General features: G+C 37.9%; 1 protein-coding gene across 1 annotated transcript in view; it reads left to right on the forward strand.

Moving 5' to 3' along the window:
- LOC115411411 (CUB and sushi domain-containing protein 1-like) overlaps positions 1-19,136 on the forward strand; it is a 692,182-nt gene that overhangs the window by 631,350 nt on the left and 41,696 nt on the right. The window contains exons 52-60 of the mRNA XM_030123526.1: positions 3,881-4,069; positions 4,155-4,340; positions 6,232-6,429; positions 8,288-8,461; positions 10,937-11,110; positions 11,404-11,577; positions 13,821-14,009; positions 15,240-15,416; positions 16,813-16,998. Of these exons, the coding sequence (XP_029979386.1) occupies positions 3,881-4,069; positions 4,155-4,340; positions 6,232-6,429; positions 8,288-8,461; positions 10,937-11,110; positions 11,404-11,577; positions 13,821-14,009; positions 15,240-15,416; positions 16,813-16,998 (1,647 nt within the window). The remainder of the gene's footprint in view (positions 1-3,880; positions 4,070-4,154; positions 4,341-6,231; positions 6,430-8,287; positions 8,462-10,936; positions 11,111-11,403; positions 11,578-13,820; positions 14,010-15,239; positions 15,417-16,812; positions 16,999-19,136) is intronic.

The following is a 19,136-nucleotide window of genomic DNA, read 5'->3' on the forward strand; positions in this document are numbered from 1 at the left end:
TTTTTTCATGCCAAAGAAGGAATAAAAACACTCAATAAAAAAAAAAAAATTTGCCTAATGTTCTCATAATTTATGCATGAAAGGGTTACTATGACAGTCTGTCAGGAGGCCGTCTGTTTTTCTTAGGGTAGGTACAACTGGGAGAAACATCCGTCACATTAGGTTTTTGTATCAGTTCTGGTTTAGACGAAGGTGTAGACACCAGAGCTTGAATGAATTACATGGCTTTGCTGAATACTTGACTTGGACAATGACTGAAATTGTTATTTCTGTACAACAAGACACTTGTTACTCCTAAGTTCTTCTCATACACTTGAGAGATCATTTTCAAAAATCATTAACATCTACTTTCAATAATTATCCTTTGTCAAATAACTGATTTCTTCCATAAGAGGCGGATTTAGGTCACGATCCCTTAAATAGCACAGCACAGAGAAAACAATTCTACATTGTACTGTGGTTATTTGCCTCTGAATTGTACTTCCTCTACAGCTGACAGATATTAACACTACTAATCCTTATCACATTGCCAAACAGAATAAATTCAGCTCGTGTCATTATCTTGTTTTCTGTTTCTGTCAGAATAACAGTGGAATAGTCTTTGGTTAATTTCAGGATGTTGTTGTAATTGTCTGTGTTTTTTCATTTGGTTTATGAGTTGGCAGGATTTCTCAAAAACTGCTTCACAGATTGTTATGAGACTTGGTGGAAGGGTAGGGCATGGGTTAAAAAAAACAAACAAAACTATTAAATTTGGAGGAGATAAATGAAAAGTGACAGATCTTAGAATCTGACACTGAGTTGATGGAATAAGACTGCAGGTCTTGGCAGAGAAATGCATGAGAAAATCCTTGCAGTTGTTTGCATAGTCTTGCTGGCAAAGAAACCAACAAACAAACCAAGAAAGTTTCAGAAGATGTGTGGCCTTGGTAGAGGTGTGTGCTCTAGTACATTTCTAGTTTTGACATATTTATTGTCAGTGTTTGTTGCAGAGTGGTTGGAGTTTTATTTCAACCCAGATAGTTTCAGTAAACAAGCTGGTGCAATGAGCAAGTATTAAACAATAACTTTGCTTCTGAAACTGTGTGACCTAAAATCAAGAGCTTTTAATGTCGACTTATTAAAATTACGATCATTCTGCTATAAGGTGCTGATGGGCAAGAGTTTTCCCATCAGAAGAAAATCTCTGCCATTACAGAGCGGTGTTTTAGATAGAAACGTTATGATAAGATGTAAAATTTGTGGTGCAGATACATCAGACTCATTTTAGAGCACATGGAGCAAAAAATAGGCTTTGGCCTCAATGGGTGAGAGGGTAACATAAGCTAGTTGTTTAAAAGGTATTTCTGTAAATGAACATCAAACTTATGGAGTGGCTGTTGTCCTGACTCGGGTGGGAAAGTCATTACACCGGTCTGAAGCCAGATGGGAGAGGAGCCAAGTCCAGGTAGAGCAATGACCACATCGCACAGCGCAGGCAGAGCCAAGTGACTCACTGTGGGATGTTTGGCTGGATGTAAAGATTGTTCTCCATGCTCTAGCAGTTATGTTTTTATTTTCAGGCCCAGGAAGACAAAAAAGCACTGCATGACTCATAAAGGTCTCACAATCATTTCCTTTTTTTTTTTTTTTAACTCCTGTTTCATAGGATTCCGTATGTAGCTTGTTTCGTCTGTGTCTGGTTTCAGTGTGTCATAGTGTACAGGGTGGGGAAGCAAAATTTACAATATTTTGAGGCAAGGATTGAAAAACAGTGTATGACCAATTAGTTTATTGAAAGTCATGAGAATTTATTTGCCACAAGAAAATTGACATAATAGAAAATGTTTTTATTCTATGTGTCCTCCTTCTTTCTCAATAACTGCCTTCACACGCTTCCTGAAACTTGCGCAAGTGTTCCTCAAATATTTGGGTGTCAACTTCTCCCATTCTTCTTTAATAGTATCTTCCAGACTTTCTCGTAATAGTTTTGCTCATAGTCATTCTCTTCTTTACATTATAAACAGTCTTTATGGACACTCCAACTATTTTTGAAATCTCCTTTGGTGTGACGAGTGCATTCAGTAAATCACACACTCTTTGACGTTTGCTTTCCTGATTACTCATATGGGCAAAAGTTTCTGAAAAGGTATGGATAATAGTGTTAGGTATGATTATGACATCAATATATGTTTGGTTTCAAAACAATTGACGTAGTGCCTGCTGAGAAAAAACAACTAAATGTTCATTGTAAATTTTGCTTCCCCACCCTGTATAAAACTATTACTCTGGCTGAGTGTAAAAACAATAACATAATGATTAGGGATGTCCGATATTGGCTTTTTTGCCAAAAACCGATATGCTGATATTATCCAACGCTTAATTTCCGATTCCGATATCTACCGATACTGCTGCCGATATATGTGGGATATTAAACTAATTTTAGGTAACATCACATATCTCCTGTCATGGAATTAACACATCATGCCTAATTTTATTGTGATGCCCCATTGGATGCATTCTCAAATGCAACAAGGCTTTCAAAATGTAAACACTGTCTGTGCAAAGAATACATACTTCAACTTAAGTTTTGGAAAAAATGCCATATTTATTTATTTTCTCTCCCTCCCTCCATGAGTCTATTACAGTGTGGCAACTCTACTGTACAATTTTGGAAACTGCACATTTCTTTCAGCTACAAACAATGCTTCATTTACGAGTCGGTAAATGTGGACGAAATCAAGGCATTATTTTATCGGTTTTAATGATAGGCAAAAAAAACGATAACGATATTCACCGATATTACATTTTTATGCCAATATCGGGCATCCCTAATAATGATGGAAATATCTTAAAGGTGCAATGTAACATTAAGGGGGACCTGAGAGTTAACACAAGGTATAATATTGTAGCGTGGCAGGAAGTTTGCTCTGGCAGAGTTGAAGAAGACAGTAAGTGGTTTTACGTAAACAGGTGTAAGTTTTAGTACAGCAGTACATTCGGACATTTCCAACCAGAGATAAACAGATAAGGCCTTGTTCAGCCTCTAGGTTTTGTTTATTGTGTGTCTCAACAAATGCAATTATTAGACCATCAAAAGTCATCAAAAACAATGGTTATGCAACCAAGTACTAACTCCTGTGTGTATCATGTGACTAAAATAGACAGAAAAGAAAACATGGAATGCCTAAAAGCACTGTTTTTGTCAGTACAATGGCATAGACACTGATGTAAAAACTGAAGTGATTTTGGTTATTATCAAGGAAACATAGAAAATAGATAGATATCAGCTCTGAAATTAAACTCTTATGAGCTATTTTTGTTGTTATTGTTATATTTGTCCAAACAAATGTACCTTTAGTTGTACCAGGCATTAAAATGAACAAGAAATTGAAGAAAACAAGGGTGGTCTAATAATTTTTTCTGCATCTATATAAAAACAAACATAAAAAGGCCAATAAACATTGCCATACACACACATTAACCCAAATTCACACAAACACAACAACCCTGCTGAATCCCCGCACACAAAACAGAACACAACAGAGCAAAATGTCAAATACCCAATGCTTTCATGGCGTATTAGCATCTAGGGTTAACTATCACCTAGTCTGAGTGTGGATCACATATATCATAAACAGCCCTGAATGAAAAAAAAAAAAACAAAAAACATTCATTGGTTCCTGATACGGCTTTAATTTGACATTTTTTGCAGCCAGGTTTGTGAGGGTGAGAGATATTCAGAGTGTTGCATTCTCCTGACTCACCACTAGATGTCACTAAATATCACAGCCTGCACCTCTGCTTATAAAGTGACTTCCAAAATAACTAATTCTCAGCAAACATCAACAAACCTTCAATTTTTACTGACGCCTGTTTGTTTCTGTTTTTGTTTTCCCAGCTGCCTACTGTAGCATCAATGATCCTCCATTGAATGGGGGCGTGGTCAACCGAACCAAACTTCGCCCAGGCAGCAGACTTCAGTTTTACTGTAACCGTGGCTACCGTTTGATAGGTGCAGGTAATGCCACCTGCAGGCTCCACCCCAACGGGCTTTTCCAGTGGGACGCACCTCCACCTTTTTGTCAAGGTAGAAAAAGAAACACATCCCCTTTTGAGAAGTTGAATTATGATAAATGTTGCTCATTCTCACTGTGTGTTGTTGTGACTGGCAGCTGTCTCATGTGGAATCCCGGAATCACTGGGCAACGGCAGCTTCCATGCTTACCAGTACACAGTCGGTAGCCAGGTGACCTACCAGTGTAACCATGGTTTCCACCTTGACCCTGGTGTTCAAATGACAGTAGTGTGTTTGGAGGACGGCAGCTGGAGCAACGCTGCCTCACCCCCCAGATGTCTACGTAAGTATATTAGTCTAGTTCAAGGACAGTAACAAGGGATATTAAAAAAATACTAGTAATATAAATGCATTTGTATGGCTTTAGGACAGGTCAGATGCAACAAAACTCAAAAATTCAGCTTAACACATTAACAAGATTGATTCAAAGATTGAAACTAAAACCATCTGTGTCCTCTATACCTTTGGCTCGTGAGATGGTTTGTGATTGTGATCTCTGGAAATTAAACACAGATGATTGCAGGGTTTTTGCTCTCTGCAGTTTTGATTATGGACCAATCTGAGTGCTGTAAAGTGGAGAAAAGACCAAAACACCACATACAGCTCCTCATATCGAACCCAAAAATAGGGCAAATTGTACTCAGGTGTAAAACTCTCTTGCTGTTTTGCACCAGCATATCATTAGCACAAAATCATTTGTGGATAGGTCCTTACAACGGAGCAGATTGCAGGCACAAATGTTCACAGCACTATTAGCTGGTGTTATTTCTAGACTATATCATTTTAGAGTCGACAGCATATTTTGAATGATGATTTCTTTGGAGTCTAGTGTCTATAATCAGCCTAAATTCTGGTCACATTTCTAACTTATTGGCTCATGAGCTTATAAATAGGCTCATAGATACTGGACAATGGCCTTAAGCCGCTTTTAAATATCCAGTAGATCTGTGATCACTTTTGTCCTGGTATATTTTTCAATATGTGGTCCTTGTCTCTTTTCATTTATTGTCACATTAAATACTAATATAGATTAAACGTTTTTTTTTTTGTTTGTTTGTTTTTTACTTTTTATTTAGATTTTTGCACAATATAAAACAGAACAAAACATCTGAGACAAGACATAAATAAAAAAAATAAATTACACCACATAGTATTATTATTGTTACAAATATTATACTACATCTATAGATACATTACCAAATATCGAAATATTCATATATTTGTATGCATATGCATACATCTATATAAATAGAAAACGCCTCATTTCAGGGCTTATAAGAGCAATTCTCGTCAACAACCCAAAAAGTTTAATTATATAAATAGTCTTCGACCATGTGCCATCTCCGCTTAAAAAGATCCATTTTCATTTGTAATGATGCGATCATTCTTTCCATAGTGTACACTTGTTTCAGTCTTTGTTTCCATTCTATTGCAGTTAGTGATTTGACACTCTTCCAATTTACTGTTACTATTTTTTTAGCAATCAATAGTAAAATATGTAAAATATATCTCTGCTCTGTATTAAAATCATTGACCGGTATGACTCCAAGTAAATAGAACAAAACATTCAAAGGGACTTCTCTTTTTACAATTCTTTCAATTTCTTCTTTGATATTTTTCCAGTATATAAACAAGCTCGGACAGTCCCAAAATATGTGTGTATGGTCACCTGTTTAACCACAATTTCTCCAGCATAAAGCTGTAGATGGATCCTTGACAAAATGAGATATAACCAAAGGAGTGTGAAAAAATCTGGTCTTGAGTTTCCAATCAAATTCCCTCCACTGCTGACTATTGATGCCTTTATGACTAATATTACATAATTTGTCCCACAATTCGTCTTCTATAACAATATTTGATTCCAATTCCCATTTTTCTTTGATATCATAGGTATTTTGAAAGGTATCTGGTGAGAGTCTTTCATAGAGATGAGAGATTTGTTTGCCTGCTAGAAATCCTTTGTCTGAAATTGCAATAAAATATTGTTGAAATCATGCATGTTTGCAACTTGCATTGATGATCCTCATCAAAGCACATTCTTGTTAAATTAGGAAATAAACTATAAGTATAGTATGGGCAGAATGCAGAGTGAAACCATATGGTAGTGAATAGCCAAGAGTAAACAAACAGAAGCTAAAAACAAAGACATAAAGTGTTGAAATTTTATTTTCCAGCTGTCCACTGCCCCAGCATTGAAGGCACCTTGACAGATCACATGACCTACCGCCTGGTCTCTGGTAGGCTGGGAGAGTTTGGTTCGGTGGTGATGCTAGAATGCTCAACGGGGTATTATTTGGGGATGGGGCACCGGACTCTTCGTTGTCTTGCCAACGGGACTTGGGAGGGCTCAGATGACCCAGCTACATGCAAGAGTAAGTACTAAAACATACATCATACTGGAAAGCCTTGACATTTCTGCAATAAAAAGGCATCCCAACTGTCATAACATTTTCTCAATTTTTAAGATTTATTTGTCAGTATTCTAGACAGTACCTCATTCCCTGAACAAGATTACACCCCTCCATTATAGAATAACATACAACTTCATATCCTCACAGACACAGAGCCTTGAAATATATATTTCAACTTTATTTGTGCATATACATATTTTTCATATTAGCAAGAAATAAAACACAGACACACACATACTTGTAGGGACCATATGCTCTGCAAAAAGACTACCACAAGAACAAATCTGGATGGTTGTTGCATGGATCAACTTTTCCTCAATGACTTACGAGAACAATGTACCCACTTCAGTGCAGAAAAAAAACAACTGGAATAGTCAGAGGAAGTTATTTCACGTCTTTTGTGTTAAGAAAAGGTGTGCTTTTGAATTCCATGGAAACTTAGCGATCTGTAACAGGAACTCCACAGGTTTTGTCGGTGAGATGGTAGAAAAGTGACAGCATGTGAGGGAAAATGTGTCTTAGTAGTACTTTTTTTAAAACGAGTTAGCTGGGGTATAGTATGTGTTTCAAAACGCCTTAGGAACTTAACCACTGCACACTGTCTTGGGACTGTAACTGAATACAGCCAGCACTTGCTAAATGTGGAGTATATGTGGGCAATAGTGGAAGATTGGTTTTTCAAATGGAGTGTTACTCTGCAATATGCCTTTGCTGCTTATTTCATAAAGGGAAGTTGTAAGTGAACATTGTGACTTTGAAAACTTTTCAATGCAGACTTTCTTAGTGTTGCATAATATATGACGTGCCATTGAAAGAGTGAAATGTGCACACTTGAAGAGTTTACCAGATGATTAAAAATTGAAATTTATCTAACATTAGAGCAGTGGTTTCAAAAAGCACTTCTTCATATTCCAGTATTTGTGTTGACCTACCTAACACTGCTGCTCCAAGGAGGCTTGCAATGTAATAGATGTCTTCTTCAAGATGAGTACTGGTTTGAGAACAGTCTGTCTAGGGCTGCAGGGGAAAGAGTATGAAAGTGGTTAAACTTGGGGTGACAGTTTTTTATTACCCGCCCCCCAAAAGGGAGGCAAGGGGTATTGTTTTTGGTTTGGTTTGTATGTTTGTTTGTTTGTTTGTTTGTTTGTTACCACTATAGGAGCAAAACTATTAGTTGAATTCATGCCAAATTTAGTTTACAGATTGCCAGTGATCCGGAATAGATCTGATTACATTTTGGGAGCAGTAGGTCAAAATACAATTTTTATATGAATTTTTAAAATACTGTTTCCCCATTTACTTATAATAGGCAAAATTTCAAATGTTTGTAGTAGCAAAACTATTGGGTGAATTCATACCAAATTTGGTTTATAGATTGCCAGTGATCCAGAATAGATGTGGTTACATTTTGGGAAAAGTAGGTCAAAGCTGAAATTTTTGAATAATTAAAAAAAAAAAAAAATTTTCCTCTCCCATTTACTTACAATGGGTGAAATTTCACATGTCTATAAAAACATCAATTTTATTTCAATGTACTTCAAACTTGGCACATAGGCTATATAAAGGCAATTGATATGCTGACATCAGCGCACGCATAGACATGATGACATCAGCTGGATCGATGCCAAAATAAGCTACAATATGTGTGAGGGGCGGGGTTTGTTGTGCCTGGCACCACTTGTTTTACTTATTGTTTTATAAATTCATTTTTATACACGCTAAACAATGACTACTAACACCTCAGTCCAGTGGCTTCATAACACTGCAACTTTACAATGTCTGTGTAATCATTTTTAATCGCCGTTATTTTATCCTTTAGTTATCTCTTGTGGTGAGCTTCCTTCTCCACCTTTTGGTACCAAACTGGGGACATTAACCACATTTGGAGCAACAGCAATCTTCATGTGTAACCATGGTTACACACTGGTGGGGTCACACGTGAGAGAGTGTGGCGCTAACGGGCTGTGGAGTGGAACAGAGACCAGATGTCTAGGTATGTCATTCTATATACTATTAAGATTTTATGAGTCAGTGCATTTCATACAGATGATATCTACATACATCAGATTACTGCAGGTGTCAAAGTAATGTCCATGAAAATTAGACTACAAATAAGTAACTGTACACGACTCACTGAAGGTCTCACTACTGAGATATTTGTTCGGTCCTATTCTGATGGACCCAGTATCAGAAATGACTGGAGGGAATTTCAACTCATCTGCCTCAAATGTTCACTTAGTCTCAAGTGATTAGAATTTGGCGGTCGAAGGTTGGGGTTTCTGTGACTTCACTATGCATATTTTTAGGCATTACTGGGGAGTTGATACACTAATTCAGACCAAATTTCACACAAATGGTAATGTGATGACATTTTATTTCCAAAAACTCAAAGGTCAAATTCACTGAGACAACATAATGTTCATAATGTTCCACTTTTCTGGTCATTTATTCAACACCATACACCTCTAAAAAAAACTGTTTCAAACTGAAGACAGCGCTGGAATCCTGCACTTCAATATATCAACAAAAAGCACATTTAATACCTTTTGTTAAATTCCTTTTATATGAGTTTCGACTACAACTTGACTGGTGCGCAGAAGTATACAACTGTGAGGCGGTAATTCTCATCTATTACTTAAAATGTTAAGAACCTGATTTAGACCTCCAGCAAGCACTGACCAGAGATGATTAATTTAGATTCTACAAGCACATTCCACTCCAGTAAGTCAGCCTTGGAGTTGCATTCATGAATAAGAAGCCTATATTTCTTAAACAGACATTTCTATCTATTTTTCTATCCTTTTGTCTGCCTGTTGTCTTTCAGTGGTCAGCCTTTGGTACAAATAATGGTCATTTATTTTCACCTTTTATCTATTCCTTGCAAAGCTGTAAAGGCTGATTCTTACTGTATTTGAGTCTAATTGGAATGACATTTTCCACAGTGCTCCAGTCGTCAGTGTGATGTATATAAGATGCACAGATATCGATTACACAGATTACTTTTACACAGATTACGTCCAAACATGTTTACTGCTGTGTACAGTTAAAATTAGACATCTGGGATAACGAGTCTGAGTGGATGGTGTTTAGAAAAGTGATAGAAATATCGGAATTATATCAACAAAAATCTCATTTGAGTTCTCCAAAATAATCAATGCTGTATATGCCTGCATCTACTTCAAAAATATAATTTTGTCAAGTATATGAAATTATTTGAGAAGAAAACATATTAGTGGGTGAGCTCCATCAGAAAGTACTGGGTCTAAGTGAGACTCAAATGTGAAAAGGGGAACTGACCGTGAAGGTGGTTGGTCTTTTACTACACTATTCTCCATTAAGTGGGAATAAAATGTTTTACTTCTTCTAATGAAATGAATGTGACAATGTCATTTATTCTTGAGAGATAACGTGTAACTGGGACTCAGTATGTAGTCATTTCATTTGGTCTGATATGCATAAATTGGGATAAAAAGAGGAATATGTCTGAAAAGAAAATCATTCCAACTTTATGGGCAACATAAATTATTGGTAACATAAATTATTGAATTAAATTCAGGGTCTCAAGGTGTTTTTAGCAATTTGCATGCAGGGTTTCAGATATCATAAAAGGATGTAGTATTTCTAGGCCACTTTTGTTAACACAGAGAAATCATTAAATGTGCTGAATTTAACCGTTTCATGCACGAATTATGAGAACCTTAGTCAAGATTTTTTTCTTCATTGTTTAGCCATGAAAAAAACAATGCGATCGAGTTTTTTTTTTTTTCTATGGAGTTACAAAAATATCCATGCATTTAATTTTTGAAGTAAAGAAACATGTGTTTAAAACCGAATATCAGAAAGTGATATGAAAACAATGAAATAAAAACATTTTTAATGCTGCTAATCTGATGTCTTCTCACATTTTAACATATTCTAATGCTGGTGATTACTCACTTCATGGAGATAATATGCAAAAAAAAAACCTTTTTGTCTAACAAATAACAATTGATTTACACTCAAACATGTTACTGCAGATCAGGTTTATCAAGAACAGTAAAGTTACAGTAATGATCTGAATTACAGTGTATGGGAAGGTGCATAAGCGTCCACTGTGTTGGCTGATATGGAACTAAAACAACAAAACCCATGAATATACACGAGAACAGCTGGAGAAGAACTGTCCACTGGAGTGGACAGTGCATGAAAGGGTTAACAGATCATTATTGCATGTGTAATTACTCCAACATTAGGACTGGAGTCTCTGAACCAAAGTGATTTTTCAACATTGGCTTGAAGATGTACTGCTAATGTCACTCCCCTGAGATTCACTTGTTTGACTATTTTACCAGCTCATGTTTATCTTTTGACAGTCTAACTGTTTGGTCAATGGGCTTAAAAATGACGCTCTCAAGTCATAACAATTGGAACATAATAGCTAAAGTAATTTTCATGATGCTACATTAATCCCTGTTATGTTCTCTTGTAGCTGGTCACTGTGACTCTCCAGATCCTATAGTGAATGGTCACATTAGCGGGGATGGCTCTAGTTACCGTGACACAGTGGTGTATCAGTGCATGTTAGGATATCGCCTTATTGGAACATCAGTCAGAATCTGCCAGCAAGACCATCGGTGGTCTGGAACAACCCCCGTCTGTGTCCGTGAGTATTTGATACAGCCGTGATCGCTGTAGGTAATTTGTGCGTCATTATTCTTTCAAATTGGTCTTTTATAAGGCCGAACAATGTAAAACACTTCACTGAAACTGCATATTTTAGGTCTTCAAAAGTTTAAATGCCATTTTCAGTGACTCCTTGTACAGTTTCTGTGAAGTTCTAACAAAAAGTTGAAAATATCACAAAAAGGGTGAAAATGCCACCATGCTTCACATATTACTTTTTTTTTTCCACCTCCACTTTCTCATCATCGTTCTTTCTACCCTCCATTCCCTCAGCTATAACTTGTGGTCACCCCGGCAACCCAGCCAATGGCCGGACCAATGGCAGCGAGTTCAACCTCAATGATGTTGTCAACTTCACCTGCAACAGAGGTTACATCCTCAGTGGAAATGCACGCGCTCAGTGCCGACTCAACGGACAATGGAGCAGTCCCCTACCCGTCTGCAAAGGTCACAAACACATATTGACGCATACATGTACATCAGACTGTGCACTCGGTTTTTGTTTTGGTTCGCTTATGGTCTTTTTGTGCAGACACATGTTCACAGTGTCAGTACACCTGTTAAAGCCTATAGATTTATTAGCATTCGGCACATACTCAAATGTTACAGGTTTGGGAAGCAAAATTTACAATATTTTGAGGCAGGGATTGAAAGACAGTGTATGACCAATTAGTTTATTGAAAGTCATGAGAATTTATTTGCCACAAGAAAATTTACATCATAGAAAATGTTTTTATTCTATGTGTCCTCCTTCTTTCTCAATAACTGCCTTCACACACTTCCTGAAACTTGCGCAAGTGTTCCTCAGATATTCAGGTGACAACTTCTCCCATTCTTCTTTAATAGTATCTTCCAGACTTTCTCCTAATAGTTTTGCTCATAGTCATTCTCTTCTTTACATTATAAACAGTCTTTATGGACACTCCAACTATTTTTGAAATCTCCTTTGGTGTAACGAGTGCGTTCAGCAAATCACACACTCTTTGACGTTTGCTTTCCTGATTACTCATATGGGCAAAAGTTTCTGAAAAGGTATGGATAATAGTGTTAGGTATGATTATGACATCAATATATGTTTGGTTTCAAAACAATTGACGTAGTGCCTGCTGAGAAAAAACAACTAAATGTTCATTGTAAATTTTGCTTCCCCACCCTGTAGCTGTTCTCATCTTTTTTTATGAGAAGTTCAGCCTCGTATTGTGTATTTCTTCCCTTGTTTCTTGTCACCGAGAACATTTTCGGCTGAATTTGGTACCAGCAGACTGTAAAATAGATAACTCAGTAATGGTAGCATTAACACACACTTACTATTGATCTGCAGTATGTGTGTCTAAAAATAAGGTAACAAATGCACACACACAACTGGATTTTTGTCCAAAGGCATGTTTTCTCCTCTGCTAACCATGCGTGGTGGTTGCACTACAAGTCTCTTCAGACAGTGTTAGAGTTATGATATACTAAAACGCACTCACACACAGGCATTCTGCACAGTCATGAGAGCAGATCGATACGACATAGTTGCTCACATGGGTTTTTCCATTGAAGGGATTCGTCCTCGCTTGCTTGCTCTCCTCATCTCACTCACTTTCTTTTTCTTTACCCGATCCCGGTCTCTCTCCTTCCCAGCAGCAGCTGTCAATTATGAGACTGAAACTTTCTTTGTTCCCATAGGGTGCCAGCAGACACACATACTCACACATGCATGTCCCCCATAGACTTGAATTTGAGTGAATGTCAGTCTCCCCAGTGACATGTGGAAAATAAAATTGCACTTTTATTGGACTGGCATCCACCCAGAGAGCAGAGCAGGGTAGAGGATCCAAAGGAGAGAACAAAGACAAGCTCCACGAAAAAAAGGCCGATATGTATGACAAAAGAGGCATTTAGAGGAACATCAGAAAAGAGCGTTACAGAGCCACAAGGACAATCTGAATGTGTAATACTGGGTTTAGTCCACTCAACATGCACAGCCCTTTTCACTCGTGACAGTCTAGTGAAGTGAAGGCTACAGGGTGGGGAAGCAAAATTTACAATATTTTGAGGCAGGGATTGAAAGACAGTGTATGACCAATTAGTTTATTGAAAGTCATGAGAATTTATTTGCCACAAGAAAATTTACATCATAGAAAATGTTTTTATTCTATGTGTCCTCCTTCTTTCTCAATAACTGCCTTCACACGCTTCCTGAAACTTGCGCAAGTGTTCCTCAAATATTCGGGTGACAGCTTCTCCCATTCTTCTTTAATAGTATCTTCCAGACTTTCTCGTAATAGTTTTGCTCATAGTCATTCTCTTCTTTCCATTATAAACAGTCTTTATGGACACTCCAACTATTTTTGAAATCTCCTTTGGTGTGACGAGTGCATTCAGCAAATCACACACTCTTTGACGTTTGCTTTCCTGATTACTCATATGGGCAAAAGTTTCTGAAAAGGTATGGATAATAGTGTTAGGTATGATTATGACATCAATATATGTTTGGTTTCAAAACAATTGACGTAGTGCCTGCTGTGAAAAAACAACTAAATGTTCATTGTAAATTTTGCTTCCCCACCCTGTACACCACAGTGCGATTAGATTGATTTTAGTTACAGGCTGATATCGTAGCTCTCTCTCTTATCTTCACAAAGCGGTGAGGCATTTTAATGTATAATTTTGTCTTTAAATGTAACTTCTGCTTTTTTCCCTAGTGGTAAACTGTTCTGACCCCGGGCATGTGGAGAACGGTGTGCGCCAGTCTGGCCTACGTTACCCTGAAGTGTTCAGCTATGGAATAACTGTGGCGATCCACTGTAAAAGAGGCTTTTACCTGCTGGGCTCTGCGCTCCTCACATGCCAGCATGATGGACGATGGGACAGACCAATCCCACGCTGCCTAGGTAGAGATGGCCTAATACCAATGTTTGAGAATAATTTCAGTAAGGTTTTCGAAGATATAGGCTGAAAAAGACAGTTTTATGCAGATTACTACCGCACGATGAGTATCTCTTTATAGTTCGGTTATTACAAACCATTGGAGGATGAAGTGCAATGGCCTTAGGAGCCACTGAGAGACAGCGAATGAATAAGACAGGGTTTAAGGGGGAAAATAGGTGTGGGGTAATCATAAAGGGGGGTGGAGGTATGAGAGAAGAGGCTTAAAGGTGTGAGTGTGGTTGTGTGTGTTAAAGTGTGTGTGAAAGGAGAAGGGGGGCATGATATGTCTCTGAAGCAATAGCTGTTCTTGTCAGAGAGGTACCATGGCTGATAGAAACATAGAGATTAAACTAGGAAGCGATACAGAAAGGAAGACTGATTCAGAAATGGAAAGAAAAAAACAGATACAAACAGGACCAAAAGGGAGGACACCGCAACATAGAGTTAGAGATGAGGATGGAAAAGGAGAAGTGTAGAGGCTGGTATGAAGCCGGTGTCTGTGCATCGAGCATTACATTTGAGAAACAAGGTCTTATCAGAAAATTGGGGGGAGAGGGGTGATGACTAAGGGGCAAGGAGAGGACGGACTACTGCAATTTGGGGGTAAGAGGAGATATTGGACGACTGGTCATTTGGCAGAAATAGAAAATCGAGAGCGGTTTCATATCTGTGTCCCCCAGAAACCTCTGCTCTGTAAAATGTTGATTTTTCCACAGTTGTTACCTCACACAGGAGAGAGGGGAAGACTTATATATCTGAAATTAATAACATTTGAGTTTTGTGCTTGTTATCTCCTGCACCTTTTTCTTATTCTGTAAAGTGACAACCATTCCCAAACTTAAGTGTTTTGCAGCTAATGTTACAAAACACATAAATAGGGCTCATAAAATCTACATCACCTACTGTAAAATGCCATAAAATGATTTAAAAAAAAGCACTTTTTAACAAACATAATGTAAGTCAGGAGGGCTATCTCTTGCTGTTTATTTCTTGTAGGTACTTTGACACGAACATGGAAAAAAGCAAACGGTAGTCCCAACCCCCATCCTTAACTGTCACCATCTCCCCCCCGCTGTCTCCTGCAATGACCCAGCTGCAGCACCTAATGCAGTACTATCTGCAATCCATAATTGGATGTGATCCCACGCACAGTAACACCCTCTATCTCTCTCTCACTCTCCGTTTTTTTGTAGCTATTTCCTGTGGTGACCCCGGTGTACCCCCTAATGCAGTAGTATCTGGAACCCACAGCTGGGTGTATGGTTCAGTTCTGCAGTACTCCTGCCTGCCAGGAGGGGTGCTAGTGGGTAACGCCACTCGCCACTGTCAAGAAGATGGCACCTGGAGTGGAGCCCCTCCATACTGCACCGGTAAAGGCTTGATTTATGATATTCGCTCATTTTTATTATCATGCATTTTTTCCAGGCTATTGCATGTCAGGCTTTTGGTTAGCAGGGTGTTTCTAAATCAAAAGTAATACTGGCCCCCAGCAGTAACAGCCTTAAAAATAACTTTATACTGACAGTACCAGGAGGGAGATATATATTTAGATAGTATTTGAAATTTTTTATAACTATTTCAACATGGTGTTTGATGTCAGTTTAAGATGGCATTGATCGCAGCAGACTTTTGTGACAATATTATTATAATTTGCACAGATGTATAGTTAACATTGCAGAAAAAAAACACTATAAATTGTAAAAAAAAAAAAAAAAAAACGTATTTTCAAGCCTGCATGCCTAACATTGAAGAAAAAACACTCCCTCGTGTTAAAAAACAGTAATTTGCAGCTCTGTCATCGAAACCTGTTTGCCTTAGCATATGGCAGTTACTTTTTCTTATGTTCAAGAAGGTATTAGTTTGTGCTATTCAATAGAAAATGAGTGTCTGCTCCATTGTATGCCACCAGTTTTTGATGCACGTTGAAGAAACAGACAAAGCAAACAAGGTGGAGCAGACCTACTTTATTACTCAGGTTGTAAGTAGTGCTCAACAGTAGGCTTAAGCAGATCCCACAACACTACAACTGATCATTTCCAAACTCAGCATCAACTGTCTCAACAGCTGAAATGCAATAAGCTTACTCTGCTGGCCTCAAAACAGAACGCTCAGCAGGGCAGAATCCATCCTGCAGCTGAAGACCTCATTGAGATGCAAGACGCTGCATTTGGAGCTGTACCCTGTTAAACTCACAAATCCCCACCGATGGAATTTAAGCTGCTAAAAATGTGACACGCTCAGTGCCTTTAATGCTAGAACAATTTGGTACAGCCTAAATGCAAAGTACAGTTCTACAAAGTTTGCTCATATGGGTATGTGTATGTGTATGTGTGTGTGTGTGTGTCACTGTATAAGAAAGACTGAGTTGGCAAAATATTGTCTGCAAAAGAGGTTATGAGAAAACTAACATCAGAAAGGCTTTTAAATTGATGTTGTTGAGCTGGAGCTTGAATGTGCACACTTATTTTTAGTACAGTAGCTCCAGTGAGACATAACCTCCTAACCCTGTGTTTTACCATGTAGTTACATAAGATCACTAAACTCTATTAAAGTCTAATGGACATCAGTCGAATGCAGCTGTTGTCTCACATTAACTGTGTCAAATGTATTTAGATTCGCTTTGCATGGGTGTACGTGTGTTTCGCTGTTTGTGTCTCATCATTTCAACACCGAGTGGGGGTCCCTGGTGTGAATGTGTGTGTGTGCCTTCTTTGGCTACTGTTGTGTGCTCGGTACATTAACTTTATACCTCTTTTCCTGCTATAGGTGTAAGTCCAGGAATATGTGGAGACCCAGGGATCCCCCCCCATGGAGCTCGCCTAGGAGGGGAAGAATTTAAAACCAAGAGCCTGCTGCGTTTTAGCTGCGAGGCAGGTTTTAGTCTGATTGGCTCATCTGAGAGAACTTGCCTTCACAATGGCACCTGGAGTGGAACACAACCAGTCTGTCAAGGTATGGAAGCGTGGTAATGACCATTTATGGGACTTATTCGGTGGTGTGATAATCTAATTCTACTGAAACATGAAACAAAAGTCATTTGACATGTATGCAGCAGTTCACATGTCACACAACACACACAGTGCCTCACATTTTCATATAGATTACATTTTATTCTTATCAATTTTATGCCTTCTTACTGTATTGAATACCAAACCAGCTGTTCGAATCTGTAATGTACAATATTTACATGTCACATTTATTGCTGGGATTTGGTTATGACAATATAACATGCTTAACAGTCTGTTTAGAAAACATACATTTCGGTAGTAATTTATCCGTGTCTTGTTTGATATTACCTTTGGGTCCCAACCCAGATTTTTTATAAAAGTCTGTTGTAAAAATAAATACAGCTGTAAAACTAAGCAGTGCAGACTTTGTGTAAAGCCATGGTGCATTTGTGGCATATGGACTTAATTATTCAGCATTTTACAGGAAAATAAATCAGCCCAGCTCCAAAAGTTGAACAGCTTAATCTCTTCTTTGGAGAATACAGTAGCATCAGACTACTTGGCATGCTAGTGATAGTAAGCAACTAATCCTTCACCAAACATAGCTTAAAGCATATTACATATATTGTACTCTGCATATTGTACCTCAAAGCTTCCACGCTGCTTACAGAGCATAGTGGTTGATGCATTTATTTGATGCGTTTTCTATGGACCATTGATCTCCATTGAGAGGTACAGTAATTAATTTATTGAAAAAAGCTTGTACTTTTCTGAATAGGAGTCACGATCAAAACATTTATTTAAAAACTGTTTCATTCGACATGAAACTCTAGAAAGTAGAAACATGAAGATTCAACAGACGATGGAAGGATGGAAGTGTACCATTCCTCTGTGACTGAGCTGAATCTTCCACAGTGCTGTGGTAATAGGTATCCCATACAAAAGCAGTTTTCAGAAACGCTCTTGAAACCCACTGGGGTCCACTGAAATTAAAGTGAGTCCTCGTAGTGCTGTAGGGACTTGAATCCTAAGTTGCTGTCTGTGTTACCTTCTTTATTCTCAAAATTGTTCGGGAGGCTGAATAGAACACTGGTAACATTAACTCAGATGATGCAGGTTTTAGTTGGTTTCACAGTCTGGTCGTACTCTGCCAGTGTCAAATGAATAGTGGAAAGAAGGATGAGTCATATTTTATTTATGAGTACATACATGATGCACTGATATTGGGTGGCTGTGGCTCAAAATATAACCATTATACTAAAAGTAGAATTATGCATCAAAAATTCAGCCCAAAACTATTCACATAAACAAGGGAATGTAGCCAGTTTGTGAAGTTTTGTATTAAAATGCAACAGATTTGGGTCAATAGTTTTTATCAGCTTTTTTTATATAATAAAGCAATCCCAATCTTTAATACATTTGAAATTGGTTTTAAAGATGAGTCAGAATGTTAATAGAAACCTATAATGTGATTTTCTTTCATGCCAGATATCAATACTCTCAGCTTGTATCTCATTGGGGAGTAAAACTCCCAAAAACTAGAACTCCAAGAGCCAGGGCTCATGAATTGTAATAACGTGCTCTGCTGACAAGAAGCTTTACGTAAGATGTGTGGTTGTGACTACCCACAATGCAGTACTGAATATGTTGAGTTTTTGGTTTGTCCGTATGTAGTGAATCACCAAGATAAAAATCTATAGATGCCAAACTCACACACTTTCAATGTTTGTGTGTGCTTCTGTGTCTGTGTAACACACATTATTTATGTCTGTCTACAGTTGTTTTTCATTAAGCTAATAGTGGTTAAAAGCTGATTCAGAAAGGATGAGACATCTATCACAGAGACACACACAAAGAAACCCAAAAACACGCCCAGACTCGCACAGACACATAAACACTGATACTGACGGAGCCTTAGACGTGTCGTGTGTACTGACATGAACACAAACTGCTGTAAACATATACAGCTTTGCATGTTGTGTTCAACCTACACAGTTCATCCACGACACACACACACTCTTGAGCAGTGCTTTTAAAGGCTCTAATTAATGAATCCCATCAATAGGTGTCTGATTGTTAAAGGCTGTCAGCTGTCATGATCTTATTAGTGAAATGTGCTTTGCTTGGCTGCTAATTCCTGTC

The sequence above is a fragment of the Sphaeramia orbicularis genome, chromosome 3, assembly GCF_902148855.1.
Source record: "Sphaeramia orbicularis chromosome 3, fSphaOr1.1, whole genome shotgun sequence".
Taxonomy (NCBI): domain Eukaryota; kingdom Metazoa; phylum Chordata; class Actinopteri; order Kurtiformes; family Apogonidae; genus Sphaeramia; species Sphaeramia orbicularis.